The 26,827-nt window shown below is 54.5% G+C and overlaps 11 protein-coding genes across 11 annotated transcripts; 4 read left to right on the plus strand and 7 right to left on the minus strand.

Moving 5' to 3' along the window:
• Positions 1-112: 112 nt before the first annotated feature.
• Positions 113-2,317, minus strand: N7459_008788 (F-box domain protein; the record flags this gene model as incomplete). The annotated part of the gene is made up of 1 exon (XM_056947956.1): positions 113-2,317. The coding sequence occupies one exon, from the start codon at positions 2,315-2,317 to the stop codon at positions 113-115; it is 2,205 nt and encodes a 734-aa protein (XP_056797466.1).
• Positions 2,318-3,776: 1,459 nt separating this feature from the next.
• N7459_008789 (uncharacterized protein) lies at positions 3,777-7,307 on the minus strand (the record flags this gene model as incomplete). The annotated part of the gene is made up of 4 exons (XM_056947957.1): positions 3,777-4,045; positions 4,134-4,299; positions 4,414-7,090; positions 7,162-7,307. Coding segments are annotated over 4 exons (3,258 nt in total), but the record flags the coding sequence as incomplete, so codon positions are not given.
• A 1,310-nt stretch (positions 7,308-8,617) lies between these two features.
• On the minus strand, positions 8,618-11,032 carry N7459_008790 (GTPase-activating protein GYP6; the record flags this gene model as incomplete). The annotated part of the gene is made up of 6 exons (XM_056947958.1): positions 8,618-9,810; positions 9,869-10,011; positions 10,061-10,572; positions 10,626-10,784; positions 10,839-10,956; positions 11,010-11,032. The coding sequence occupies 6 exons, from the start codon at positions 11,030-11,032 to the stop codon at positions 8,618-8,620; spliced, it is 2,148 nt and encodes a 715-aa protein (XP_056797468.1).
• Positions 11,033-11,265: 233 nt separating this feature from the next.
• Positions 11,266-12,744, plus strand: N7459_008791 (uncharacterized protein; the record flags this gene model as incomplete). Its single annotated transcript, XM_056947959.1, has 1 exon — positions 11,266-12,744. The coding sequence occupies one exon, from the start codon at positions 11,266-11,268 to the stop codon at positions 12,742-12,744; it is 1,479 nt and encodes a 492-aa protein (XP_056797469.1).
• Positions 12,745-12,841: 97 nt separating this feature from the next.
• Positions 12,842-15,194, minus strand: phzA (putative serine/threonine protein phosphatase; the record flags this gene model as incomplete). The annotated part of the gene is made up of 3 exons (XM_056947960.1): positions 12,842-12,862; positions 13,601-13,753; positions 13,830-15,194. 3 exons carry the CDS (start codon positions 15,192-15,194, stop codon positions 12,842-12,844), a joined length of 1,539 nt encoding a protein of 512 aa, XP_056797470.1.
• A 150-nt stretch (positions 15,195-15,344) lies between these two features.
• On the minus strand, positions 15,345-15,863 carry N7459_008793 (uncharacterized protein; the record flags this gene model as incomplete). The annotated part of the gene is made up of 1 exon (XM_056947961.1): positions 15,345-15,863. The coding sequence occupies one exon, from the start codon at positions 15,861-15,863 to the stop codon at positions 15,345-15,347; it is 519 nt and encodes a 172-aa protein (XP_056797471.1).
• A 1,333-nt stretch (positions 15,864-17,196) lies between these two features.
• Positions 17,197-17,611, minus strand: N7459_008794 (LSM domain-containing protein; the record flags this gene model as incomplete). The annotated part of the gene is made up of 2 exons (XM_056947962.1): positions 17,197-17,397; positions 17,501-17,611. The coding sequence occupies 2 exons, from the start codon at positions 17,609-17,611 to the stop codon at positions 17,197-17,199; spliced, it is 312 nt and encodes a 103-aa protein (XP_056797472.1).
• An 894-nt stretch (positions 17,612-18,505) lies between these two features.
• Positions 18,506-19,174, minus strand: N7459_008795 (uncharacterized protein; the record flags this gene model as incomplete). Its single annotated transcript, XM_056947963.1, has 2 exons — positions 18,506-18,921; positions 19,018-19,174. 2 exons carry the CDS (start codon positions 19,172-19,174, stop codon positions 18,506-18,508), a joined length of 573 nt encoding a protein of 190 aa, XP_056797473.1.
• Positions 19,175-19,987: 813 nt separating this feature from the next.
• N7459_008796 (protein MEMO1) lies at positions 19,988-21,217 on the plus strand (the record flags this gene model as incomplete). Its single annotated transcript, XM_056947964.1, has 3 exons — positions 19,988-20,142; positions 20,212-20,280; positions 20,338-21,217. 3 exons carry the CDS (start codon positions 19,988-19,990, stop codon positions 21,215-21,217), a joined length of 1,104 nt encoding a protein of 367 aa, XP_056797474.1.
• A 1,564-nt stretch (positions 21,218-22,781) lies between these two features.
• On the plus strand, positions 22,782-24,510 carry N7459_008797 (glycoside hydrolase family 71 protein; the record flags this gene model as incomplete). Its single annotated transcript, XM_056947965.1, has 4 exons — positions 22,782-22,958; positions 23,036-23,564; positions 23,623-23,848; positions 23,907-24,510. 4 exons carry the CDS (start codon positions 22,782-22,784, stop codon positions 24,508-24,510), a joined length of 1,536 nt encoding a protein of 511 aa, XP_056797475.1.
• A 530-nt stretch (positions 24,511-25,040) lies between these two features.
• On the plus strand, positions 25,041-26,333 carry N7459_008798 (uncharacterized protein; the record flags this gene model as incomplete). Its single annotated transcript, XM_056947966.1, has 3 exons — positions 25,041-25,098; positions 25,201-25,573; positions 25,682-26,333. The coding sequence occupies 3 exons, from the start codon at positions 25,041-25,043 to the stop codon at positions 26,331-26,333; spliced, it is 1,083 nt and encodes a 360-aa protein (XP_056797476.1).
• Between the last annotated feature and the right edge of the window lie 494 nt (positions 26,334-26,827).

Raw genomic sequence — 26,827 nt, forward strand, 5'->3', positions numbered from 1 at the left:
AAGAGCCCGCATGTCACTGAAAGCGAAGCGAATAAAAAGTGTATGGGGAACACTGATCAAGAAGGGAGCAGATAACTTTCCAGCTCTGAGGGTGCTTTGGCAAGAGCAGGCCTCACATCAGAGCGCAACCGCCGCTTTGAGCTCGTCGGCGCCGACCACCCAGGGCAGACATCCCACCAACGCCATACTCTTCGTCCTCATCTTCGTCGGCGTTGTACAGTCGCTCTGCTTCACGCGCTCGGCGCCGTCTCCGCCGGGCTCCTGCACCAGCCGCGCCAGCTTCTTCTGTGGCCATCATGTAGTCAGCCCATTTGCGATCTAGACGACTGGCAGCAGATAGATCACCACGTAGAACACGCTTAGTGTGCTCATCGACTGTCATCTGCCACCCATAGAAGCACTTAAGTTGGATGATTTCATTCGGGTATGTGAGTAATGGTGGTGGTGACGGGGTCGACGTCGGAGTGACAAAAGTCGTGGTCATTGGGGACGAGCCAGCGCCTGACGTTTGAGTCACCGTGACAACTGCTGCACCCCCTTTACGGCTGCGGGGAATGTATGCATTGCTAGATAGAACTTCTTTCACCCCGGCCCAGGTGACATTGGCGCAGTCGAAGACGACTAAACGCAGTCCGACTTTGGGGACCTCCTCGCCGTAGCCACGTCGACGGACACGGAAGCTTGCTTCCATGAGAGTCAAGTCTGAGACTCGAGTGTTGTCCATCTCGACAGACCTGAGCTTCGGGCAGCTCTTCATCACTTGCAGCATTCCTGTATCGCCTAAGCTCTCGCAGTAGCTGATGTTTAAGTGCTCGAGGCGCTGGGCGCATGGCGACTTTGCAAGGTCGACCAGGACACTGTTTGTCAAATGTTCCAGATCCTCCAGTTCCAGATGGGATAGATGAGGGGTGGTTCGCACCACGTCACTGATCGAGTCATCGGTGAGCTCAGAGCAGTGCGAGACCTGCAGACCTTCTAGATCTGGAACATTGTGGGCGAGACTTTTCAGCCCGTCGTCGGTTAATTCAGAGCAATGGTGTACGTCAATGTGTTTCAACCGCCGAGGCGGCACGATGGGTCGATCAGTGAGAACATCGATAGTCGGGTTGACGCCGTGCATCAGAACCTTCAGAGCTTGATTTGTCAAATCGGTGCGACTCATGATCAATCGTTCTAACGTGTTGCGTTCAAAAAGAGTCCGAGCGAATTCCTCGTCGTCAAAGCCTCGAATTTCACTGGCTCGAAGATCCTTCAGTCGTTGACAAGACTGAACCACCCGGAGAAGACCCTTTGTGGTAGCATGGCTGCACCAAGACACATTCAGTGCTTCAAGCTGAGGACAGGACTGGGCGATGATCTTCATGGCTGAGTTCGTCACGCTAGCCAAACCCGAAACGTTGATGTACTCCAGGCGCGGATTGCGCAGCAGGAAATAGTGGATGGAAGTCCGGTCGATGCGACACCCTTCCAGTGAAAAGTTAACCACATTCCGACACAAGTCGGTGATGCGTTCTCCATCAGAAGTCCATTTATCTCGGAGTTGAATGCACCCTCGCAAGTTTAGGTCGCGCACGAAAGGACCACCAGAGGTAATGAGTTTGACCAGGACATCGCTTGGAATCTTCTGATAATACTCCGTGGTGTCGACATTGGACCACAACTGCCCGTCGTAGCACATCTCATTCCACGCTTTCGATACAGCCGAGCAGCGGACGATCTCTTGTGGTGTCAAGTACCGAAAGACCTCCGTTTTCAACTCCCGAGGCATGTCGCCCCAGAAATCGAACGACCGAGCCGGTCGCGATGCGGGCAAGACAAGCTTGGCTTCCACGGCCTCTCCCTCAAGTGCAATATTGCGGGGCGAGCCACGAGACATCGGTCTTAAATCAAATGGCAAAGGTACAGTCCGCGGCTGGGCACCGCTGGGAGTGTCAGTTCCCACCAGGCGGATCCGGGGGTTAACGCGCTGGGACTCATCCGGGGAGCCCGAGCAGCCCGGTGTCGCCGGTCGGGGATTGAGGCCTCCATAGAGCTGCGACGAGCTCCCGTTGCCCAGACAGGGCGAGTATGCGGCAGATGATAATGAGACGCACGATAACGAGGCCTTGTGATCCCGACGATAGCCGGTTGAGGATGCAGATCGGCCGCGGCGGGTCAAAGTTGGGCTGGACGACATGCGCTGGAGACTCTGCAGCAGCTTCTGACGACCCTTGAGTTTCGGGGGCTGTTCGAGGGGTATTTGCCCTGTTGATGATGCCGGACTCGCCGGCGAAATCTCCGGCGAGGGAACGGGCTCGTCGGAGACCGGTGTGGCCATAGTGGGCGAGAGCGGGGAGGATTTACTAGTACTCTTGAACTCGTAGATAGAGAAGTATAGCCGGGAGGAATGTGGGAATACCGAGAGAAAAGAAAAGGTAGGGCACAGGCGCGACAATGCACCACTGTTTAGTTGACCATAGTGATTGCCAGCACTCGAGAGATGTTTCAAGTGTGAGAAAGCCGGGCGAGGCGGAAGAGAAAGAAAGGTTGAACGGCCGGTGGGGACGTTTGCAGGTTTGAGAGTCGGGGATTCTGGGAATATTCGGGGGCCCACGGCGAGACAACCGTGGCACTGGCTGACCTCGACCACGGAGTCTGGAAGCTGACTGGCGTGCCGCTGTAGCGAGTCGTCCAGAGCAGAAGTAGGCAAGGGAGAGCTTGCAGACAGGACCAGAGATGAAGAAGGCCAAAAAAGCATAAAAGAAAGATCATGAGAAGAGGGGAGAGTGCGATAAAGAAAGTGGGCAGACGCACGCCATTCACGGAATGCGAGAGGAATGCGATACATCCAGTCGACTTGCATCCATGGCGTGCATACCAGGCAGCGATAAGTACACCGCAAGTACCCAGTCGCCATCCCCCGGACTTATCTCTTATCACCCAAATTCTCCCCCCACCACGACCACTCGCGATCATCGATAAGTCATCTGGGACCGCTGCACTTAGTACTGACTTCGTCGTAACGTGGCACAGACGGTGTGACCCACGCGACTCGGCTGACGACGCCTCATGAGTAGTCCCTCGTCTCTTCGGACATCTACCTGCACAGAGACGTGGGGGGACGACCCGAATCCCCCGAACGTGCCTGGAAATGTCCGCCCCACGCCTCGCTTGACAGGGCATGGCACCCATGGTGCGCAGGATATGGGTATTGCGTCGGAGGCAAATCGTGGCTGTGGGTGCGTCCTTGCGTCCGGCCTAATGATAGGTGCGAGGTACAACTGAACCGGGCTAAGGAGCAACTACCTACATCACAGTGGAACACGTTGCGCTAGTCTCTAGTCTCCGACGCTGAGAATCTTATCCACTTAGAACGAGCCCAGTCGCTCAGTAGTGCCAATCCCCCACAATGCCGGGAAATCCGCCATTCCACAGAGGTATATAGATTTCGGCTGCCATGCTGATGGTTTCGAATTCTCTAGGTACATTGATGGATGGGGGAGGGGAGGAAAATAAAAAAAAAACGTGATTCATGCATGAGATGTCTCCAAAGAGCATGCAAAATGTCATGTCTAGGCATGTCATGGGCATGTGCAGATGAAGGTGGTGCTTTTGTGCAAAATGACCATTGCCCTACCTCCCCGAACCCCCCGGACCTGAATAAAAGAGGAAAACGACAAGAAAGAGATACCCAAGATTTTTCCAAGTCCGCATCCATCAAGCAAAACAAAACGTCGTGGGGTATCGTGTTCTTTTTTTGTGTCCGGTCATAAAAAAAAGGGGGTCGTGGTGGGGTTTTAGTTCTCAGCCATCCACGGGTGCTCAAGCACCTCCGTGATGGTGAGCCGGTTATCAACGTCGCGGTCCAGCATCTTGCGGATTAAATCGATGCAAGCTTCCGAGAAGGGGAGAAAAGGGATGCGGAGCGGATGGTCAAGGATCTCATCGACATTGTAGAACGGATTCTCCTTGTAGACGATGGTGTAGAGAAGGATACCCAGTGCCCAAATGTCCTGCTCTTTGCCCCGGTATGATTTTCCTTGCAGAACCTCAGGGGCGGCGTAGTCTAGAAGGTTTCGTTAGATATTTCCCAGAAAGAAGAAAGGAAAAGGCAAAAGAAGGGGGGGGGTTCAAAGAGCAGGCAGAGTCCTTACCAATCGTGCCCACAAAGACATCAAACGGCCCGTTCTTGATATAAGCCGCACTCCCAAAGTCGATCAACTTAATCCGCCCTTCTCCATCTAGAACGACATTCTCATCCTTAATGTCGCGATGCACGACCAGGGCTTTGGTGTGTAGGTGATGAATGGCGCTGACTACCTGCTCGAAAATGTTGCGGCACTCAGATTCGTCCATGTTGGCCTTGAGTTCAATGTAGTCGAACAGATCCATCCCTGGCAAGCCGTGCGGAATCATCTCGATATAATAATTGACATCATCCTCGAAGAAACCTTCCATCTCCACAATGTTCGCATGCTTGAATCCGTCCCGGCGGAGAAAGTCCAGAACGTGGATCTCTAGAGGCACCGTCCCCAGACGTCGATCACGAGTCCAAGTATCCACCAGGATGCGCTTTTTGGTAACGTACTTCAACACCATCTTCTTCGCAGGCTGCTTCTTCAGACGGGCCAGTTTCACTTGCCCGTAGGCACCTTGTCCCATCTCCTCCAAGATCACGTAGTCATTGATGGTCCGTTTCTGCTGAATATCTTTCTTGCCATTGCTCGGCGTCACCTCCGGGACCGGCTGGACGGGCCGATCTGTGAGAGGCTCGGAAGCAGCTTCGCTGAGCTGCTGGCTAAGCGTGGAGCTCGGAGCCCGGATCTCCACGGAAGATTTGCTGGAATCGGCGATTTCGGTGCTGGAGGTTTCTGCGGACGTTTGATCCGATGCAGGGGTAGTCCTGGGAGAAGTGGGTTTGGAACTCGGGAGCGAGGACGATGAGATGTTGGTCGCGGGTCCAGCAGCATGGATCTGTCTTGAATAAGTAACCCACAAAGCATAAACCAGCTCTGTTACCGCAATCGTATCATCGCTCCCTTCCGAGTCGCTCGAATGCTCTTCCAGCTTCTCCGCCTGCTCCTTGGAGAAGAAAGTGCCGCTCTTAACCACCCGCAATTGGACATCCACGACGATGGTGGAACCGTCCCGATGTTTGGCCAGTAAGCCACTGGGTTCGGTGAAAACAGATGCTGCGTTGGCCTTCCCGTCACGAAGAATGGATAGGGTTCGCGCCCGGCGGAAGCTATGCTCAGGGATCACGATACCATCCACTAATGGCACATTGTCCTCCTCGGTTAACACATCCAGAATCTCGTCAAACCCAGGCACTAGTTCGGTGATATGACGCCCCTCTGGGCGCTCCTGGCCAAAAAGAGCGGACGAAAACACAGAGTTTGAGCTGATCACATTTAAAGTCGAGGATGAGAGGACCATCATTCCCGCGACGTGCGGGAAGCTTGATACTTGTAAGGTATCCTTTCCTTCCGCCCTGCCTACAGCCACCGGAATGCACACGCCGGCGGCGGTGCGGGCGGCGAAATGCTTCAAAGTCACAATTTTCGCGAGTCCCTCCCCAGGCGAGAGTTCTAGCGACTCCGATGGTAGGCGCGGTAGGAGTTCTGTGATCGATTGACCCTTCTGTACTACAGAAGGGCCCCAGATCTTTTCGATGTCTCCTTGAACCTCCACAACGTTCCAAGAATCATCGCAGCGGACTGAGGCGATGTTTTCTGTGATTTCCTCCAATACCCAGATCAGACCGCCTCGTTTCTCCATGACCCATACACTGGCGGAGCCTTTTGCACCATTGCGCTTTTGGATTGGAACAACGTCACCGCACAGTAGAACGCCTCGTGATTTGTTGGCTGGATGGTTAGCACTGCGTGCATTCCTGGTGCTGGAGCCATACCCGTCGTCGGTCTGAGCTCTCTTCTCGCGCGAGGACGGTTTACTCAGCAGCTGCGCAGTCACTCCGTTTCCCAGACCGCGGAACTTCGGGTTTACTGCACGAATGTTAGGCCTTTCCGGCTGAAGTGGCGTGCGGGCTGTGGCATCAGTGCTGGGATCCCGAAGCTTGGCCTCGAGCCACTGCCTGTGCTCCTTCTGTACGACCTCTAGGATACTGAGGCGGCGAACCTCAGATTGAGTCACCCCGAATACAAGACAAGAGAGATCATTGGCGGCAATGATAGTCCATGGTGCCTGGGCTTCAGTCCGGAACACGGCTTGGGAGACGGGAGTCCATTTGCTGCTGTGGGTGTGCAAGGCAGGATTTGGTAAACCCAATCCAGTTGTTGTTGAGGAGGCCAGGGATGCGAAAGGATCCGCAGATGAATATGGTTGCGCTAGAGTCTCCATCAGCTTGCTTTTGAGGGAGGCAGAGTTGAGGTCCGTGTATGTACGTTTTAAGCTTACACGCCTGGACGACGCTGCGGAAATGAAGTCCTTCCTGGATTGTGGGATACGATCACTGGGAGGGGGACTCAACAGCTGCGAGCTTTCAGAGGTTGCCTGGGAGCTGGACGAAGGTTCCTGGAGTCCGTCCCGGGTACTGACTGGAGATGACCCGTGATCCAAGAAGGCCCTCTCGAAGATGTTGTCACCATTGACATCCGCGGGTCCGGTCATCGGTCCTCGTGTCTGGCTCACACTCTCTTCGTCAAGAACGTGAGACCGGGTCAACAGATCCATCATACTTTGGATATCCGTATCTCCACTCACGTTCGCCTGAGCGCTGGCGATCCCGGGGTTAGTGGCGGCCCATCCCATGCGGTCGCGCATGAAATCAATCGACCGTTTGAGAATGGTCTGCCGGCTGTGCAATAATTCCTCTGATTGTTGGGCGAAGGAAAATGAATGTAATGATTCCAATGGAAATCGATGCAGGTCCTCCAGGTCTCCAAAGCTCTGGCTCATCGATCTGAAGCCGGCAGGGGCGCGCGACGACGAACTTGAGCGGGGCGACGGCGAAGGGCGTGAGGTGGCAGCCATCGGCGCGAGGGACGAGGTTGACAGGTTCGGAAGAGTCAGAACCCGCGAAGGTTGATTCTGGCGTATACGATCCAGCCCAGATGGACCGAGTCCATGCTCGCTCTCGAACAACGGGGATCTGCTGGAAATGCGGTGAATACGTCAGTCTCTCTCGTTTCTGCTCGGATGTGAGCGGGGTTGTGTGCAGACCTTGGAAGAGGGTCATATCCTGACGAGATACTATCCGCGGAGCTCCTCAAAGGTTGATCTGTCTGTAAGGAAAGTTTCTGAAAACCCGATTCCGATTCGGGCGACTCGGAGAGGGGAGCCAACGGAGACGACAGAGGACTCGGTTCGCCTGCAACGGATGATCAGCGGCCTGCCACTATTTATCCACTCAATCGGCGTCTGTTGAAGATTCCATTCCACGGGATCCCTAGCGCAATGTGATTCACTCAAGTGATGCCGAACGGGGACAGGGGATCGATCTCCGCGGTCAGATGCATTCCCGGCGGAGGGCATGCAAGAAAGACCCCCCTTTTAGCTTCCGTGAAGGAATCGCTTCGCCCAGTGTCTTCGAGGGCCTTTTTTCCTTTTTCTGATTTCTTCTTTTTGCTCGCTTTCCCTTCTCTCTTTTGGGTGCCGCAAATCGGCAGTGAATCTTGCAGCGCTCCCTTGCTCCATCCACCCCAACACAAAGGGAACAGCCCGTGGCATGTGAAACAACAGACCTGCGACGGGGGCAGCGAGTAGACTCACCATCAGGATTATATGCTGACCCCATTCTTTTGAGGAGGAGGGAGTTCTGTCTGGTCCCAATCCAAGTGGGAGACGAAAGGAATGAGGCTTAAGAACGAGGCGAAGACATGAAATGAACGAAATGCGGTGGTCATTCGGTCGTGTCAGCGGGCAGCGGGCAGCGGGAGGAGAGGACAGCTGCCTCGAGGAGCGCCCGGCATATGTGGCGCGAGGGCACGCGTGTGTGCAGGTGATTGTAGGGGGGGGGGGGGGGGGAAGAAAAAAGACAGCGGGGGTGCTTCGCGGTGGGGAGGAAAAGAAGAGCCAAAGGGGGGGGGAAGAGCAGAGCGCGGGTGATGTAATACAATTGGAGTGCCGCAGTGGGAACTGTTCTTACGGGAGTATATAAGCGTGGAAGGGGAAAGGAATTTCTGGATCGACTGATCGGCACGGGACTGCGACCATGTGGGATGTCTATATTCTCTGCTCTGGCTGAGCCATCATTTGTCCCCCTCTTTCAGCTGTCCACACGCTTCGAGTGCCAACGGTGCAGGGAGTAGGGACCGCAAATGTCAATCATACCCTACTTGAGAGGAGATGCCCCAAGGGACTAACGCCCTCCGAGCTTCCACTAAGGGCTTGGAACACATCCCACCTTCCACCTTCCCAATTGCACCAACTTGGCAGATCTATCCCTTCGGGTCGTCGAATCCATCAGTGGGTTCTATGCAATGTGGTATCCCGTTAGTTCGCCCGGCCGATCCGAAAACCAATGCGTGGCACCCCCCGCCGCTCTCATGCTGGTCACCCAGCGAATGACAGGCCCAGTGTATGTGAGGACTGTATAATGGATCTGGCGGAATCGATGAACTCCTCCGCCTGCATGTGCAATCTATACCGGAATTAATCATAACCGTCCCCTGGTCCCTTACAGCGGCCCTCGAGTGCCACGGAGGCTGCGAAGCGCCAGTTCGTCATGGTCGCCGTCGGATTTGAGTTGCTCGACCCCGCCATTTCCGAACAATGGGTTGCCTTTACTTCGAGTCTGGTCCTGATGTCGGGTTTGTTCGGGTGGTACCGATGCCGAACTAACAAAGCTGGAGACGTTGCGGCTGCCTTCCAGCATCCATGAGAACCCTGCATCCGATAGGGATGGCCGCACAGTCGACCGAGGCACCTCCCGCCCACTGTCGGCCTGGCCGTCGGTGTCTAGCGTTGGCGATGTGGCGATGCTGACAGGTCTGGAGGTCCCACTCTGGACGCTCGGTCCGGGGGCATCCGCGTTAAGATGCAGCTTGGCTTGTTGATCTTTCTGCGCCACATTTTTGGCTCTGTTCTCTGCATCTGATCCCTGTGGTAGTGGCGCTGATGGAGCTGGCTCGCTATCTACTTCGGGAATAATAGGCGGGACAGGGGCTACTGGGCGCGATGGGTCTGCGAGACATCCTTGCACCCACTCGACTCGGGTCAACGCCTGCTTCACAGCGTCGTTGGAGCTCAGATCAAAATCTTTTGGAACGGCCAATTGCGAGCGAACGTCATCCAATGCCTCGCCTAGGGCTGTGGAGAGCGCCTTGTTCCTTTCTTCCAGGCGGCTAATCTTTTTCTCCAGGCCCATCTCAGTGACCGTCGACGACTTCGGTACGGCGTGTGATACCATCGTAGACGGCCTGGGAATTGAACCTGCAGTACGAGCGCCTGGCTCATAATGCATCGTTTGCATGTTTCTTCTCGCTTCAGTTACAGCTCCACGAACAGCTTTAGCTACGCCCCAAGATTCTGTGCGGCGTTGAATACCTTGTGACACATCTTGAAAAAGTGCCTCCAGGCTCTTGGGACTGCTCCTAGCTGGTGTTCGTGATGGTGGGCTAATCCCACTGCGATTCCTGAAGTCTTCCCAAAGATAGGCTCGTCTGGGGGGCCGCAGACCGGATTGGCTGTGGCGCTTCGAGGACTCCGGTTGTCTTCCAGAGTACCTTGAGATGAGGACACTGCCTCGTTCTGCAGTCGGGTTCTGCTCTAAGTATAAGGCATCATGCACGAAAGTCTGGGGCGGATGTGGCTGTGGTGATTGGTAACGCAGCAGCATTGATAATGCGTTCGAGTAATCCGCTTTGAGCACTACGTAGAGTACGATTAGCGTAGCCGGAAGACAGAGTAAGTGTGTGGGACCACCAACATTGCCAGCGAATCCGAAGCAGCATTGCAATACAAGTAAAATCCACCAGGTCGGAACGTAGCCCATGAGCGAATAGTACATCCCACATCATGAGCACATCATCAAACGGAAATTCCCGCCCAAAGAGCAGGCGCAACCACCGACTGTCTGTCAATTAGCGGTGCTCATGATGTCGGGTTACCGGATCCTCACGTCAAAAATATTTGCGGGAGTACGTCCACTGCTTGCAGATGTTCTGCCAACTCATGATCAATGATCATCAGTGCTTCCTGGTGAAGATATTGGCACCTATTGACAATCGGTATGACTTCAATCTGGCCATTCGCCGATTTTGTCTCGCCATGTTCATAATATACCCGAGCCGTCTGCATGACACTCAAGAAAAGGGTAAACGAGTCATGTTCCACGAATTTATGATCAAGAAGGCGCAGCATCAGGCTGTCATCTTTATTCTCCAATGAGTTCTTTGAGGGGCGTTGGACAGAGTCTCGATCAACCACCCAAAGGATAGGCGCTAGCAGCTCGTGCATGCCTTGTCTGTAGCCAACATCTGGATTAAGCTTCGAGTAAACAAACAAGACGTCTATCAACTTCAGCTTCGTCGCCGGTTCCTGGAAAAAGAAGTTTTCCTGCAGACATCGGTCCACATCTTGCGAGATTTCAGCACGCAGCTGTTCGTCGTTTCGAAGTGTTTGCCAGGGAGACTAATCAGTAGCCAGGTCAGCATCAATATCACGGAACCAGCGTCTCTGTATACCTCTTCATCATCCGCCAGCGGATCAACTGTCGACTCCAAATCATCTGGGTGTTCAATGTATTTCAAGAAATGGGCGCGAAGGGCACCATATGCATCCCGCGACTCGGCGATTTTCTGTGACCATTGGTCGCGATCAAGACCCTCGAAGAGCAGGGACACCTGCAGGTATAATCAGTATCTAGTTTCAGGTAGAAAGGTCTCATTCCCACAAACCCTCCAGCATATCGACCTCAGCCCATCATTGCACAGCTTTCCTCCCTGCTCCCCACGCAGTGCGGACTGCAGATCGGAGGTCGTGTCATTGTCGAGGAACAAAATCTCCCATCTTTTTCTGTAGGGGGGTCAGTCGGGAGGTTGTACGTGGCGCACGCTCTGGGAAATTACCTGGTCTCCTCAATGGTTCTCATCTCATGCGATTGTTGTTGTGGAGTGGCGGAGGGAAGCTTGAGTGGATGTGAGGGGGAGCGATAATGTAATCCCGCGGACCTCCAGTCTTATCGCGCTCCCACCACTCGTCTGCAACATTACGACATTCCCGACTCCGATTTGCGAGGGACCTGCCAGGCCGAGGTGGATCTTTTGATTCTCCTCTAGACCGCCTGTTCTCATGCGATCGTCCATCTCATGATACTCGACACCAATGTCCGCGGACTTACTAGCAGAGTTCGGCCAGGGTTCTGGACCTGCCCAGTCACAACCCACGAGGCCACAAGCACATTCATTGATTGATGACCTGGAGCCAACCGATGATGAATTTTTTGATAGCACCGCAGCGGCCTTTCAGGACAAGCCTAAGAGCTTTAATCTAATAGCACCACAAAGTCAACATACCACCCCGGCATCTCAGCAGCCTCCTCGCTTCGATGTATTCGATCTCCCTCGACCTCATGACAGTGATGTACTGTTTGATGCCGCTGTCGACACGCCAGCAAGTGAAACAGAAGATGAATGGGGTGAATTCGAGGGCCCGGAAGCTCCTAGCCAACCCAGCCAGCCAGCCCACTTGACACCTGCGGTTCAGGCAGCCAAAGCCCCAACACCCAGATTCCAGCCTTATCAGAATACACAAATCTCTGCAACAGTCGACTTACTAGATTCTCTATCAGTAGAGGACTCAGTCTCATCTACAAAGGAACTTCCCAATAGCGCTCTCAAGAGCAATCAGCACCCACAAGAGGGCAAGCCTCCGCCCGCATCAGTATGGGAAGATGATTCATTCGGAGACTGGGGTGAATTCGCAGACGGACCTTCCGTACAGCCTCCGCCAACCAAGTCGCCTCCAAAGCCTAACCAATTTGCGCCCAAACCAACGCCGGCCCAGCCAACCTGGGACGATGATGCCTTCGATGACTGGGGCGACTTCACCGACGGACCAAGGGCGCCGTCAGCGCCATCCCCCGCCGAGCCAAAGCCGGCCTCGAAACCCTCAAAAGCAACTCCAAACCCGGCACCCCGCAGCTTCACTTCAGGGACACCAGCACCAGCATCCAAGGTCGTGCGGCCAACCAACATCCCCCCACCATCCGTACTCCTCGAACTCCTCATCGACATATTCAACAACCTCCAGCAGGAAGCCACAAAAGTCAAAGCACGCGACACCGCGGCATCGGCACGAGAAACAACCGCCCTCCGTATAAACAACACTTTAGAAACAGCAGCCCGCATCATTGCTGGCCGCACCTTGCGCTGGAAGCGCGACACAATCCTCAGTCAAAGTATGCGTATCGGTCCTGCAACTGGCAAGGTCGGCGGGATGAAGCTCAGCGCGGTCAACAAGCACGAAGACGTGAAAGAGGAACAGGATGCCGTTGACGTGCTCACGCTGTGGCGGGAGCGTGCGGCTTTGTTTAACACTGTGATTCAGGCTGCAGGCCAGCGGTCAATTCCTGCTGTCCCCGATGCTGGAGCACTTAAGGTTGTCACGGCGAGGGCTGACCAGGGGGCGTTAAAGGCGTCACATGCGTGCGCGTTGTGTGCGCTGAAGCGAGACGAACGTGTGCTCAGGATTGATGAGGTGGATGTGCAGGACAGTTTTGGGGAGTGGTGGACAGAGCATTGGGGACATGCGGGCTGTCAACGATTCTGGGAGGCGAATCGGCATTTACTTGGGCAGCGATAGGTCATATTTACTTGCATATATCTCGTCGGAGCTGATATTTACATATACTACGTTACAAGATTAGTTTAGGTGATGCCAGAGTCAGGCCGAGATCCTATCAGAGCATGGGTGAGTTACCCTAAATCAAGAAAATTGATGCAAATTATCGTCCCAGGGTGATGACTAGACTGAACTAAGGCAGAAAGGATTCCCCTAAACACCATTGAGAAGAGAGTAGATACATTGGCGAAGAGGATCAGGGGATGAAGCGCACTAGAACTGCCAGCAGCGACGGTGAGGTGCGACTGACTCTGGGGACCTCAGGCACAAAAGGTAAAGCCAGCGTGTGAAGCACGGGATCTCCCGTGACCGCACGCGGATGTGCTGGCGCCTCGGGTTATCACGGTATGTAGTCGCGCTTATACCGGACATGATTTCCTTCCCCCTGAAGGGTGGATCAGAATGGAGCCTGGGGTCCGCAGGCTCCTGGGAGTGTTCCTCCGGGAGGACGACCCGGACTCAAAGTGGGAGCATCGGGGTCCAGAGGAGGGATGTAGCCTGCAGCTGCAGCCATACTTCACTATGGAAAGGGCTACCACACGGCTGGCGGGGAGATGTTCGTAGTCAGTTTCTGTCGGCTACTGCAGCCGCAACTGTGACAATTGCGACGGTTTGCAAATGCCGTGATCAAGACCGATGTTTCCATGGTTACCAGGTTTAGTAACTTTGAGCAGAGGGCAAAGCAGGCTGCGCAGTGACTTGGTCAGCAACAGAAAAAGCACAGAGATGCATATGCGCGATGGAAGGTCTCGCCACCGCGCTGTACGACGGGGGCGATCACTTGGCGCCTGATGATTAAAGCAAGGGGCCAACTTACAGGACTACTCAGCATGCTATTCCGCTTGTTACGGCCCTTCTTGATATGATTCTTCAACGCAGTCGAGTCGAGGGGCTTCAACAGTTCGAAGCTACACAGGAGCTCGCCTGAGACGGACATGATAGCGCCCCAGTTATCGAACTCACCGCAATACTAGAGGGATCATCAGCCAAGACTGCTTTGCAGGAGAACAACTTAGCTGGCAAAAAAAAGAAAAAGTGAAACTTACATTGGGGGCTGAGAAGACGGTCACCAGGATCCGGTCCTGGTAGAATTCATACCCATCCTCGACCACCATGTGCGCGCGACACACTAAGTCGAAGTCATGGCGCTGCAAAAAGTTCATGATGACTTTCTTGCCAAAACAATAACTGACACCACGCTCGTTGGGTTCCCAGTCTTCCTCCATATCGGCCGGGTCACTCCACAGAAGGTCGTTCAGCAATCCATAATCAGGGACATCAGTCGGGCGGGCAATGCCTCTTATATCATCCATATGCGACAGGCTAGGAGACAGCCCACCGTGAACGCAGAAGATCTTGCCTGCGACAATCGAAGCAATTGGGAGGCAGTTGAATGTGTCGACAAAAGTCTTCCAAACCTTGATATTGCAACGACGCTTACACTCGTCATAGAACCCATACACCCGCGTCACGTTGGCACACTCGTGATTGCCACGAAGCAGGAAAAAGTTCTCCGGGTATTTGAGTTTATAACAAAGAAGCAGAAGGATTGTCTCCAGGCTTTGTTTTCCTCGATCGACATAGTCACCCAAGAAGAGGTAGTTCGATGCCGGCGGGAAGCCACACATCTCGAAAAGACGGATCAAATCGGTATATTGGCCGTGGACATCGCCAACGATTTTGACCGGGGCGGAGAGCTCCAACAGAGCAGGCTGAGAAAGAAATAGTTCCCGAGCCGCAGTGCAAATGGCGGTAATCTCCGCGTTTTTCAGACAAACAGTCTTGGTGACCTTGGTCGAATAACCCGCATCCAAAAGCCGCGAGATCATATCATCCAAATCAATGGACTTCAAGGCTCCCATGCCCATGCCCGGAGACCCAGAGGTTTCGATTGGAGCATTGAGAATGAAGTCCAGAATGGGATTCAGCTGGTTCTCTCGCTTGATGAGAATAGACTCGCCTGCAACTTGAGGCGTCCCCGCTGCAGGAACGCCGGTGGGAGGTCCCTCCGAAACATGATCGACCTCACCACTTTGCTGCATCACATTCACATCCTTATGTCCTCGCTTCAGGCTGGTCGACAGCGATGGGGATGGCGGGGGCTCGGGGGACCCCGTCCGGGACGGGCCTTCAGAGCCTGGGGTTTGGGCCGAAAGGCCAGCGTTGGAGCCGGGGCGACTGCTGGCTGATTTAACAGAGCCTGCATCGGATCGGTCAATCTGACTGTCGGTCTGGGAGAGGGCGGTGGTGGATGCGCGCGGGCTGTCGGTGCTGCGTGCACCGGGAATTTTTGAACGAATGGAGCCGCGGAACGAGCGGAGGGATTCTTTGGTATCGGATTTCGAAATCGACGGGTACGACTGCAACGAGTCGGCCGAGCTGGCGTTGCCCTTGGAATGCGACTGACCCATCACTGCAAGGCCTGGATGTCTGCCAAGCTTAGGCTGCGGTTAATCGCACGAACAGTGGATGTTCAAGCTGCTACGCCGAGAAAAGGCCCCCTGGGTGTTGGAATGTCTTGGCTTTTCAGTACCTGGAGAATATCTCCCTCCGACAGTATATTAAAGCTGACCGACACCCTGCAACGGTTTCCGAGGCGATTTCAGCAGGAGCTCGACACCGGGGATGTTTGGCGTGCGGGAGGCTGGGGGAGGCGAGGCTGGCGAGGGTGATTCGATCCCGAGAGAGGCACCGTGATTAAGCGACCGGTCGCTGTTGGATGGGTACTGGTAAGTGGCAGGGCTAGTCGAGGGTGAGCTACGGGAGAAGGGGAGGTTTCGGCGGCGTTCGCAGGAAAGGCTGGAAGTGGGAGGTGAGAGGCGGAGCTCCGGGCTGCACAGACAAGAAGCTGCCTCCTGCACCGGCAGGATTAGTTTTTTCGGCCGGACACAGGCGATGTGGACAACAAAGTGAACTTCACGGAAGCTCACGGCGGGTAGGTATGTGGAGGTGGGCGATGAACGCAAGGGAGAAATTGCTGGGGAAGTTTGGGTCTGGTTGTGGTGGATTTGGGGTGTAGGCGGGTAGAGGAATGCGTCATTATGGACGGGCAGTTGGAACGAGGTATTTATTCCACCCATCGACTGCAGTGGGGAGTGAGAGGAAGGGAACAGCTTGAATGTGAAACCACTCACCTTAGAGAAGCCGATACACAATGAGAAAGAATGAGAGCAGGAGAAGAGGGGAAAGGCTGTTGATGTCAAATGACAAGAAGGTAGGCGAAAGTACTCCGCCACCGCCAGAACGTGGGCAGGTACCACCGCAGTACTTGCCCTCTTCGTCCGGTTCTGGCCACAGCTCGACTTCGGGGAATGCGGGTTAGCTAAGCCGGATCATCCCCGGGCCGCTCACAGTCTGGGCCTGGTGTATTTATAGTCTTCTACGGTGATGCGTTCATCACTCTTGTTCTTCGGGAGAGGGCCAGGTTGGAGAAAAGCGGCTATTTATGTCTATCTATTCATGGATGGTTGTCTCTGCGTTTTCTAGCTGGTGGGGGGAGGGTGATCGTAGACACCTCCACCGCTGTGTCTTCCTTCCGATAAGCGGCAAACACAACTCATGATCCATCGACACATCCAAGATTTGAATTTGGCCCAGCAATCTGGAAAAAGAAGGACTGTGCGGTTGGAGGTGCAGGGCTAGGCGGCGTCTAGTGTCTTTTTCCGAGCGCACCCGACCAGTTGCAAGAAAGACATCAGGAAGTTAGACCCCACCTGGGCTCCTATCACAACCGGCGGGGAGGAAGGCTGAAGTTTCCCGCCACTCTCCAGACGCCACCATCTCTGGAACCAAATGGATGTTGTTGGATCATGCCCTGCAAGCCTAGTGTCGTTTTAATTTCCTGCGCGAACTCGTCCTGGCTGGGCGCATTGAAAGACAGCAAAGACATCCGATCTCTCTTGTCTGGTCGCAGATTGGCCAGGGAGGAGCCGCAGATAGTCAGCAGATAGTCAACAGATAGTCTTGGTGCTGCACGAAAGCCACTGCACAATGCGTGCCAAGGCATATCCGTGGCGGAGACACCGCCTTTTCCCCCTCCACCCACGGTGTTGTACCTCAACAATCCGTGCCAAAGAATTCCTAAAGGAGCCATTTCTCGACAGCGGGACCTGCCGGCCAAGCCCACGTACTCCTGCAGTGCAGCTGCTGTGTCTCCCATGCCACGTTCATTGAATAGCACCGGATAGGATATTTGCCTACCAATTGGTAGCCTTATGTACTCCTCATGCTGACGGAAAAGCATGGACCAGGGTTGTATGCTGGATGATAGGGCGAGATTCCAGGCCAGATGGAGGTTCAGCTTGATGCCTGGTTCCCTCTCCTCTGCGTTTTGTCAAAGTGATCGTATTGGAGGCCCGCTCTCATTGGAAGATTGAGAGGCCTAGGACGTCTCGTGATAAGACCGTTCTGGGTCTATTCCAGTTCAATCTTCGTAATATGGCGGCCTGGAATGACGATGAGCCCAATAAGACGACTGGTCATATTGACCTTCACGGAGGTGTTCTTGGTCTCGGGTGTCTTGTCCCAAGCCTCGGCCTCCTTGGCGGCTGCTTGGACGGCGGAAGGGGTTGGCAAACGGTACTCGAGGGAGCTAGCAAGGATGATATTTCGCTCCTGTCAAAACCAATCCTGGTCAGCACAGCTCATGACTATAGGCATCATCCATTCCACATTGGGCTCGACAGTATCACCAGCATCAATCCCGGAAACTGCTTACCGCATCGGTGCACTTGAAAGTACCCACGAACATGCGGGTGTCGGTAGTGTGGACACGAAGTGTACGACCAAGAAGCCCATCCAAATATCGGAGGCCCTCTTCGCTATCCATCCTTGACGTTGGAGTGTTGCGTCGTCGATAAGGTGTTGATGTTGGGTGGGGTGAGAGGCCGGGTTTGATGGCAATCAACCTCGAGGTAGGGAGTGTGGAATCGAGATCTCAGGCTCAGTAGGATTTGCGGTTGCAAAGAATTTGTATTCGTGTAAATATTGCAGCAAACTGTGAGCTTGTGCTCAATTGAGATTTGATGTGTCAGAAGGAAAAACATCATCCAGCAGCGCGTCGGAAGGTGGATGTCTGCATTCAATGCCTGAGGCCACTACAGTGGGACCAACCGCCATTGTGAAGATTGAAAGGAGCGCAATGGACTTTGGATCAAAATCAAAGAAACAAAAACAAGACAGTGAAGAAATATTTAATTAGATATCAAACATCGCGAGCTCAACTAATCTAAACATGTTTCATCCTCGACACCGTAAACCCATCGAACTACCTAAGTATGGCACGTGCCCAACCGCTTCGTTAGGTGAACAACACGCCATCCTTTGAAGGTTCGCAGTCTATTTTTCTATGGATCATCATCTACCGGGAAGCTTTATGGGAATCCTTGATGCTGGAAAAGAGAACACAAAGAGCAATAAAAAAGCTTGCTCAGAGAGTTTGCAAGCATAGCCCAGACGGCCCAGAGACCGAGCGATCGAAAATCACTGTGAAGGTCTGAATAATAATTATGTTCATCTAAAACATTACGCCTAAGTCGCCTTTCCGAATAACCCGAGTTTAACAACACTAATATCACAAAACGCCAGGCCCTGTCCGAAGACCAGCTTCGAAATAATAACCTTAGTCCTTTGCCAGGATCAGTCGAGAGGCATCATGAAAATAAAGCAGCGGCCTCTCCATATAAAGCGGCCTGCGCCTATTTGGTGGTTCCAGAAACGGGAATCACATCCACCCCATGACCCCAATCTTGGAAGCTGGGTTCGAACCTTCACTGCTTTGATCTGTATCCATATCCATATCCACATCGGTATCCATTTGGTTGAATCCAAGACTGGTGGTCTCACTCCCGCTCGAGCTGCCGGTGGGATTCATTTGTTTGAAAGCTTGGCGCCGAATGATCTCGTCCTGACTTAGAGCAGTCTCGTTGGCTCGCGGCGCCAATGCCTCGCGCGAGGGTCGAAACGGGGAGGATGTCTGGACTCTAGGCTGGAAGAATCGCAGGAGTGTTTGCTGTCGCGGGTCAACGGTCTCGGGCGAGGGGATTGTGGGCTCTGCGTCCATTGCTTCATCACTCTGCTCCAATGGAGCAGAGTCCTGCTGCTGCTGCTGAGCAGAGAAGATCCAGCGAAGCGTTTTCTCTGAATCGGGTCAGTACTTGTTTAGATGTACCTGCAACATCCAAACATTGTCCGCGTTCGAATGCGACCAAAAGGGCACCAATTCATCGCACTCACCATAAACCACCTCGTCACTTGGGCGGCCATCTCTGAAGCGCTTTCGTGTCCGGCTGTGGAGGTGCTTGGAATCGCCGGTCATACCCCATTCGCTAGGTGTGGGTGCCAATAGGCTAGACGGCAGAGCAGGGAAAGAAGCCTTCCGCTTGAGTGACATAGCTGTGGCGAGAGTACTGGGAAGTAGATCGTTCACAGAGAAATCCCAGAGGACAATTGCGCATTAGGATCCCAGGTCACCAGTGGGAAGAGGTGTAGAGTTGCACCTGGAGGAGAGATGGCTGGGGCAGAATGCCATTGGCCAGGCGCGTCCGCGGATTACGAGAGGCGCGTTGGAACCAGAACACGCTAGGCCGGATGCAGTAATATTGCACAGGTCAACAGGAGCCAAACGATCGAACGAAGATACTAGTACCATCAAGCAAGTCAGACGATGAGATTTCGCGTTAGTCTTGAGAATCACTTTAGTAGGCCACATCTGGGGCGTACTACCTCCTTCTTTTTGTGAGTTAGTCACGACATCAGGCTCAGTCCACTCCAGATTACCTAGGCAATATTAGTCGGTCAGAGAGCAACAAGACCAATAGCACCGTAACGCTATTCAAGATAGATCGACTCCCACTATGATGCTCGGGAATATTGAACAGATGCTAGGGCATAGTAATTCACATTATCACCCACTAGCTTCTATCTGTAGACGTCAGATTGTCAGGTCATTTGAAAGACAATCCACGGTCAAGTCCGATCGATAGCCCATCTAACGATTCGTGGTAGGCCTAGTTCCACAATCCAAACCATCTCGAAGTACAAATAGAGCGTTGGCGCTTCCTCGGTATGCCATGGGCTAGAGCGATCGGTATCCCGCAGCTTACTCCACCATGACGGTGTTCCCCCCGCTTCTCCTCATGCTCACCCCAACTGAACCTTCGTGCTCGCCCGCACTGCAAGCCCTACACTTCGTTTAATCATCACCATGCCTTCCAGAGAAGCTCTCCATGCAGGCTCATGGTACTCAGACAGTACTCGCACGCTGACTCGCCAGCTGGACGACTGGTTGGGGCAGGTACCGGAGACCATGGACAATGTCGGGTCAGTTCCTGTCTCCGGAGCTCGAGTGATCATCGCGCCGTATGTTCGTTCTGTTGCCTGTCATTTCTGCAGTGATCTGGGCTGAGTACAGACACCCTGACCGGACAGACATGCGGGTTATGCCTATTCGGGGCCATGCGCGGCCTACGCTTATAAGGCTCTCGATCTGTCCAAGGCGTGAGGCTCCCTCGTGAGTTCCCACTTCACAGCCATCTGTCTAACCTCCGAATCCAGGAAGCGAATCTTCGTTCTGGGTCCCTCACATCACTATTCGCTTTCAACGTTGGCCCTCCCTCAGGTCACCTCCTACCACACCCCGCTCTCGGATGAACCCCTCCCACTAGATACAGAACTGATTTCCAGGCTCCTGAAGACACCGGCCACCAGACCAAATGGGTCCACGGTCCGCTTTACGACGATGACCAAGTCGGTTGACGAAGAGGAACATAGTATTGAGATGCACCTGCCTTATATCCACCGCCTCCTCCAGCTGCAGTATCCCAATACCCCAGCATCACAGTACCCGCCACTAGTCCCCATCATGGTCGGCAGTACCTCTGCCGGAACAGAACAAGCTTTCGGTGCCCTTCTGGCTCCATATCTGGCCGACCCATCCAATGCCTTCGTGATCAGTTCTGATTTCTGCCATTGGGGTCTCCGCTTCCGCTATACATACTACGTCCCGCAAGCTCCCAAGCCGGGTCCACGTCTTCCGCTGTCAAGTGACGCCCTACCACAGCCCGGTATGGATGCAGATGATGTTCTGGAGAGTATTGACATGGTCTTGGCGGGACACGCCTTGCAGCGACGAGATCGCATCTCGAGTGAAGAACCCGCTATCCACGAGAGTATCTCGGCCTTTGATATCGCTACCATGGCTGCGATCACCACTGGGTCTGCAAAGAGCTTCCTGGACACCATCGACCGTACAGGGAATACCGTCTGCGGTCGCCATCCTATCGGGGTGATTATGGCTGCACTGGAGCTTGTCACTATAGACCGACCCGTGGGTAAACAGGGCCAGTTCCATTTCCTGAGATATGAGCGCAGCTCGGACGCGGTGGATGTAGCGGACAGCTCGGTGAGCTATGTCTCCGCCATTGCGGTTCTCTAGGCGGACATGTTTTCGGCGGCGAAATCTCCTTCCTTTCGCGACGACGTCGAATCAGAAAGGCATTCGATCTGCGGTAGTATCGGGGGCCATGGAACCTCCTTGTGGGGCCCACGCTCTGAAATCAGAATTGCATGATTCAAGAAGGATATTCCAGTGCCATGCTTACTCTCCGGTCGTAGTTCTGGCGCGATCAATGCGGCCGCTTGGGGCTGTGTAGACAGTGTTTAATTTTATACCGACCCATGATTTACCCTGGAGTTGCTCTCAGATGACGGAAGGCATTTCACACCAGATGGAATTTTTGCTCTTCCACCGTAGCCATGACGGGGACCATGCTTTCAGTGTTCCTTTCCAAGCGCCGAGAATGACCAATATGCGCCGTCACACGATCAGCGCTTAATCGAGTCGCTCCGGGAGAAGGTGCACACTCAGGCAGAAGGGAAATAGCTGTTGTATTGAGCGGCCTCATGTCATCTCCATGAGGACGGTAATAGTTAGCTAGTTATTTCCCGGGGACCCATTGGTGTCAGTGCTGACGTTTGGGGGCTCGCAAAGTTGGCCAAAGCGTGGTCGGCAGTAAGCCATCTCGATCAGCGTTGGGGGCGGGTCTATGCAAGTATACTTTGCGTTGGCGCCTCCTTCTCCTCGATTATGGGCTGCAGACATGCTGCAGGTGTGTTCTTGGTCGACCTCATCGCATGCAACGCTTGGTCTGTCGCAGAAGAAACGGGGTCGGAGTCACCCCGGGGGGCTATCCAACAGGGAGCAAAACTTGATTACGGATGCTCGGCCCAGCCTTGCGAGAGCTCATCTTAACTGCATAAGGCGAGATACTTGAGTACTTTTAAGGTATAGCGGGGGATGACAGGTACACGCGAACCCCCGATCCTAGTCTAAATTAGCGAGGGTTAGGGGAAGCTTGAAACGAGCACTCGGGATCTTGAAGCAGGGTATCATCCTGACCAAATCTAATGCAATTATACCAGCAATCATAATCAGTTGGGAGGTCCCTTGTCATCATCAAAAAAGTAAGCGTGAAACATGCCGATCTGCTACATTAGCCCCTTCTGCCGGCGCTAATGTCGGAGCTAAATGAATCCGCGAATCCTGCTGCTGGTTAATGCCGAGTCTGTTGGTCTGACAGGGTGATATGTACATACTGTTGCAAGCCCGTAAGCCCTAGTAGCGCTGTAAATGAGGCGCCTTTTGCCGTCCATGAATCGAGCATAGACCAATGGTTGGGGCTCAGGGGTGAAGGGGGCATCTATACTGAGTCCAAAAGGATCGTAGGAGTAATTTGTACCTTGCATGAACTTCCGCCAGGCGCAGATTGTAGTGAAGATATTTTAATAGCAGGACATTTTCTCGCTTTGAGCTGAGCATCGTTTTTCACTGCTGCTCAGTGAGTTCGTTCTTTGTTCTTCGTTTTCCACTCCCGTCAAGTCATTCTTTTTCTCTACTGTGCACGGTCACAGAAGCCTTTTACTTCATTCGTTTTCTGAAGCTCGTAGTTGATCTACGAACGATACCCCATTTTATTCACCGCCTCCTGCTATCCGATAGCATGTTGCAGAACCTTCTCTCACTTGTCCTGGTAGGACTCCTGGCGCCGTTCACCATGGCTGTCCCCAAGCCCTACTACGCGATCGCCAGCACGGCTACACCTGCAAGCTCCGCGGCAGCTTCATCCACCAGCACCTCGGCTGCCACCGGGAACAAGTTGGTGTTCAGTCACTTTATGGTGAGTATTGTCGCCTATTCATGGTATATGATCAGCACTTCCAAATCCTCTCGGTGTTAACCCATGGTCATATCTAGGTTGGCATTGTTGGCGAACGGACAAGTTCGAGTGACTGGGATCAAGACATGAAGCTTGCCAAAGACACTGGAATCGACGCCTTTGCCTTGGACATTGGCACCGACTCGTTTACCGACACTCAACTGGGCTACGCCTACACCTCCGCCGCAAAATATGGCATGAAGCTCTTCCTTTCCTTCGACTTCAGCTACTGGAGTACCTCTGACGGCAGTGGCATCGGTGCCAAGGTCAAGCAATATGCCAGCTACCCTGCCCAGCTCACGGTGGACGGCAAGGTCTTTGTGTCGTCGTTTAGCGGTAATGGGGTTGATGTCAGTGCCATTGAGGCCGCCGCTGGCCAGTCTCTCTTCTTCGCGCCCAACTTCGAACCCAGCGGTGGCGACTTTGGTGCCATTCAAGGTGCTCTGAATTGGATGGCTTGGCCCAGCAACGGTGCCAACAGAGCACCGACGGTGAGCAGCAAAGTCACCGTCCCCAGTGGCGACCAGTCCTACATCAATGCCCTGGGTGGGAAGGCCTATATTGCGCGTGAGTCCCACAGCAACAACCACCTTCGGTGCCCCGCTGATCATTTGCATTGTACCAGCTGTCTCGCCTTGGTTCTTCACGCACTATGGAGCCGAGGTCTCGTATAGCAAAAACTGGGTGTTCCCTTCGGATCTGCTTTGGTACAACCGTTGGCGCGAGGTCTTGACGCTCCAGCCTCGTTTCGTGGAGGTGATCACCTGGAACGACTACGGCGAGTCTCACTACATCGGACCGCTGTCGTCGCCTCACTCGGACGACGGAGCCTCCAAGTGGGTGATGGACATGTAAGTCTCCTCGGAAAGCGTACGTTCTTCACAACGACTGACATGCCCATCACAACAGGCCGCACGATGGCTGGCGGGATATGGCCAAGCCCTTCATCGCCGCCTTCAAGGCCGGCTCCACAGACCCTGATAACTATGTCACTGAGGACCAGCTGGTATACTGGTACCGCCCGACTCCCAAAGATGTCAACTGCGCTTCGACCGACAACACGGGCAGCCGGCCAGACGGCTGGGAATCGATGGCGGACGAGGTGTTTGTGGTTGCGCTGCTGAAGGAGGCCGCGCAGCTCGTCGTGCAGTCCGGCAGCCAGTCCACCACCTTCCAGGCCCCGGCTGGCGTGAGTGCGTGGTCGGCGCCGATGGGTGTGGGCTCGCAGACGTTCACCGTGACGCGGAGCGGAGAGACGGTCCTGTCGGGCACCAGCCTGAAGAATATTGTTGACACCTGCCCCTGCGGCATCTACAACTTCAATGCGTATGTGGGCACGCTGCCGGCGCCCAGCACGATCGACGAGCTCCAGCCGGCTGGGCTGGCCAAGTTTACGGATGGGCTCAAGGTGTCGTGCGCGACCAATACTCTGGCAGCCGGTGCTACCGCTGCCAGTACTACGGCGAGTTCAACAGTTTCTGTGCGTAGAAGATCGGTGACTCGTGCGCATTAGATTTTAGGCGCAGGGAAGGATCTCGGCGGGATAATGTCTGTTATTTGTACACTAGGCCGGTCGTTACTGTTACTGCTACTGTTAATAAAACCCGAGGATCCAATGCCAAATGCCTCTGTCCCACGCCATCCGCAATCGTAATACCCGAAGCCGGGCTAGATCAAAGATCAAGTCGAGAATAGACGCCGCTAGGCCATTTTCTCGACTCCCCACCGCGCGTTATCTGCAAATGAATCCTTTATCGCGCTCACCGACTCTCTCACCATCCGAGGTCGGATGCGTGCTTGATTCCTTGTTTTCCCGCCTTTTCTTTTACTTCTGTATATGTAACTATATGTAACCCCCGGTTGCTGCCCGTTCGGATCGAATGGAACTCGTTTCAGGCTCCGGCCGAGTCCATGGCTTGATCAGCAGGACGAACGCAAGCCGGATCATTTCCCGGACGCCCATATATCTACCGTTGGAGGGCCGCGAGTCGTGTTGAAGTCCCCAATCAAGCGAGGACAAGAGGAAAACTCACCGGCTCAGCCATGGCTCGCATCAAGGGCGTGTTCTCCTGGGAAGATGTGCTCGCCCAACGATACCAAAGTGAGTGGGTTCCTGGTTCCCCTGCGTGGATTCTTCCAATCGGTTCAGCGGTACTCTCCTCCGCGTTTCCCCGGGCTTCGAGACTAACGTGCTGCGCGACAGGCAACAAGCCCGCTCCCCTCGCGCGCGCCCGTCGCCGCACTCTCGCGGCCGCGCAGCCACAGCCCCAATGCCAACTGCTATCGCGTTTGTCGCCCGAGTTGCGCTTGATGATCTGGGAAATGGCCCTGGGGGGTCTGCGCCTGCACATCATCCAGCGCAGCCACCAGCGACTGGGACATGTAGTTTGCCCGCTCGGCGCGACGGGCTCATCAGACATAAACAGAGACCAAGACACGAGTCCTCGCAGGGCGCGCGAGCCATTCTGCGAGATCTGTCATGGCGGAGGCATCCCCCAGCCCGTGAAGGAAGGGGACCTCCCCGGCCATCAAGACCGGGAGAGGCTGCTGGGACTGGCATTGACATGTCGACAAATGTACGCTTTGAGCCGGAGCATGGCATCTGCCCTGCTCCTCCCCGGTGCTGACTGGACTGGCATATCGTCCCCTCGTGCGAGATTCTAACCAGACCCCCTCGTCCCTAGAGCCCATGAATCCACCCACCTTCTTTACACCCTCAACACCTTCGAATTCAGCAACCCCTGGTCCCTGCCTTATCTGCGCCCGACCCTGCTGCCCGAACATTGGGACTGCATCCGCACCGTCGAGCTGCGCTGGTCATTCCCGGGCCACTGGCTACCGAGCAAAGACCCCGTGCGCGCAGTGTACGTCTCCGCCGGCCGCGCCCAGTGGCTCGAGACCTGCCGCACCCTCGCCCAACTCCCGGCCCTGCAATCCTTCGCCCTCGTGCTGGGAAGCAGCTGGTACAGCGAGTCCGTGGAGAAACTACCCGTGTTCCTCGAGCCGCTGCGCGGGCTTCCAATCCAGCGTTCGCGGCGGACGGCGAAAAGCGCGCTGCGAGCGGAGCAGGATTTCAGCGAAGCGTGCAGTTCCGACGACGAGTCGTTCTCCGGGTCGACGGCGAGTCTCGGCTCGAGTTCCAGCTGCGATGGCTCGGCCTTGTCTGTGCCGGGTCTTGGAGACGGTGCCGCGCCGTTGACGCCTTCCAACGCCCTTTCCGCGAGGGCAACGTGGGAACTGCGGCTGCAAGGACAGCCGTATTACGCGCACGAGCTGGACTGGGTCAGCGACGACCTGCGGCGGAGGGGGATCGACTGTTGCATCTTGACGACGTGAGGGGGGTGTGGGTTGGTTCTGCACTCAGCATTTCCAGCATGAGTGATAGACAGGCCTGAGAACGTCATGATCTTTCGACCATGATGTACTGTGTAAGTACGGTGAGCGTCCGACGTTGGCCTGAATCCGGGATCTTGGTCTAGACCCTGGCCTGGATGCCACAGACGTAGTGATGGACATGGCGATCGGAGCATTCCTGGCGCATCTGCACGATAGCGACGTAGGAGATCCGATTCGATAGCCGGATTCTCTGTCGTATGTAACTAGATGCATAGGATCAACTCTCGTCCTCATTATTGACAGTTGCGTTATCTATAGCCACACACCATACATCTGCCTTACATATGCATAAATCAACGCAGCAGCCACGCCGCCGGATGCACATCCATTTTTATGTATGGAGATGCGTGCATACCCCAGTGGGATAATCTGATTAACATGGGCCCCCATCCTAGCCCTAAGTGTGGACACCAGTTGCACCGTCAGATTCTTGA

This window comes from Penicillium hispanicum (genome assembly GCF_028827665.1).
Source record: "Penicillium hispanicum strain IBT 35686 chromosome Unknown utg000007l_segment0_segment0, whole genome shotgun sequence".
Lineage (NCBI taxonomy): Eukaryota > Fungi > Ascomycota > Eurotiomycetes > Eurotiales > Aspergillaceae > Penicillium > Penicillium hispanicum.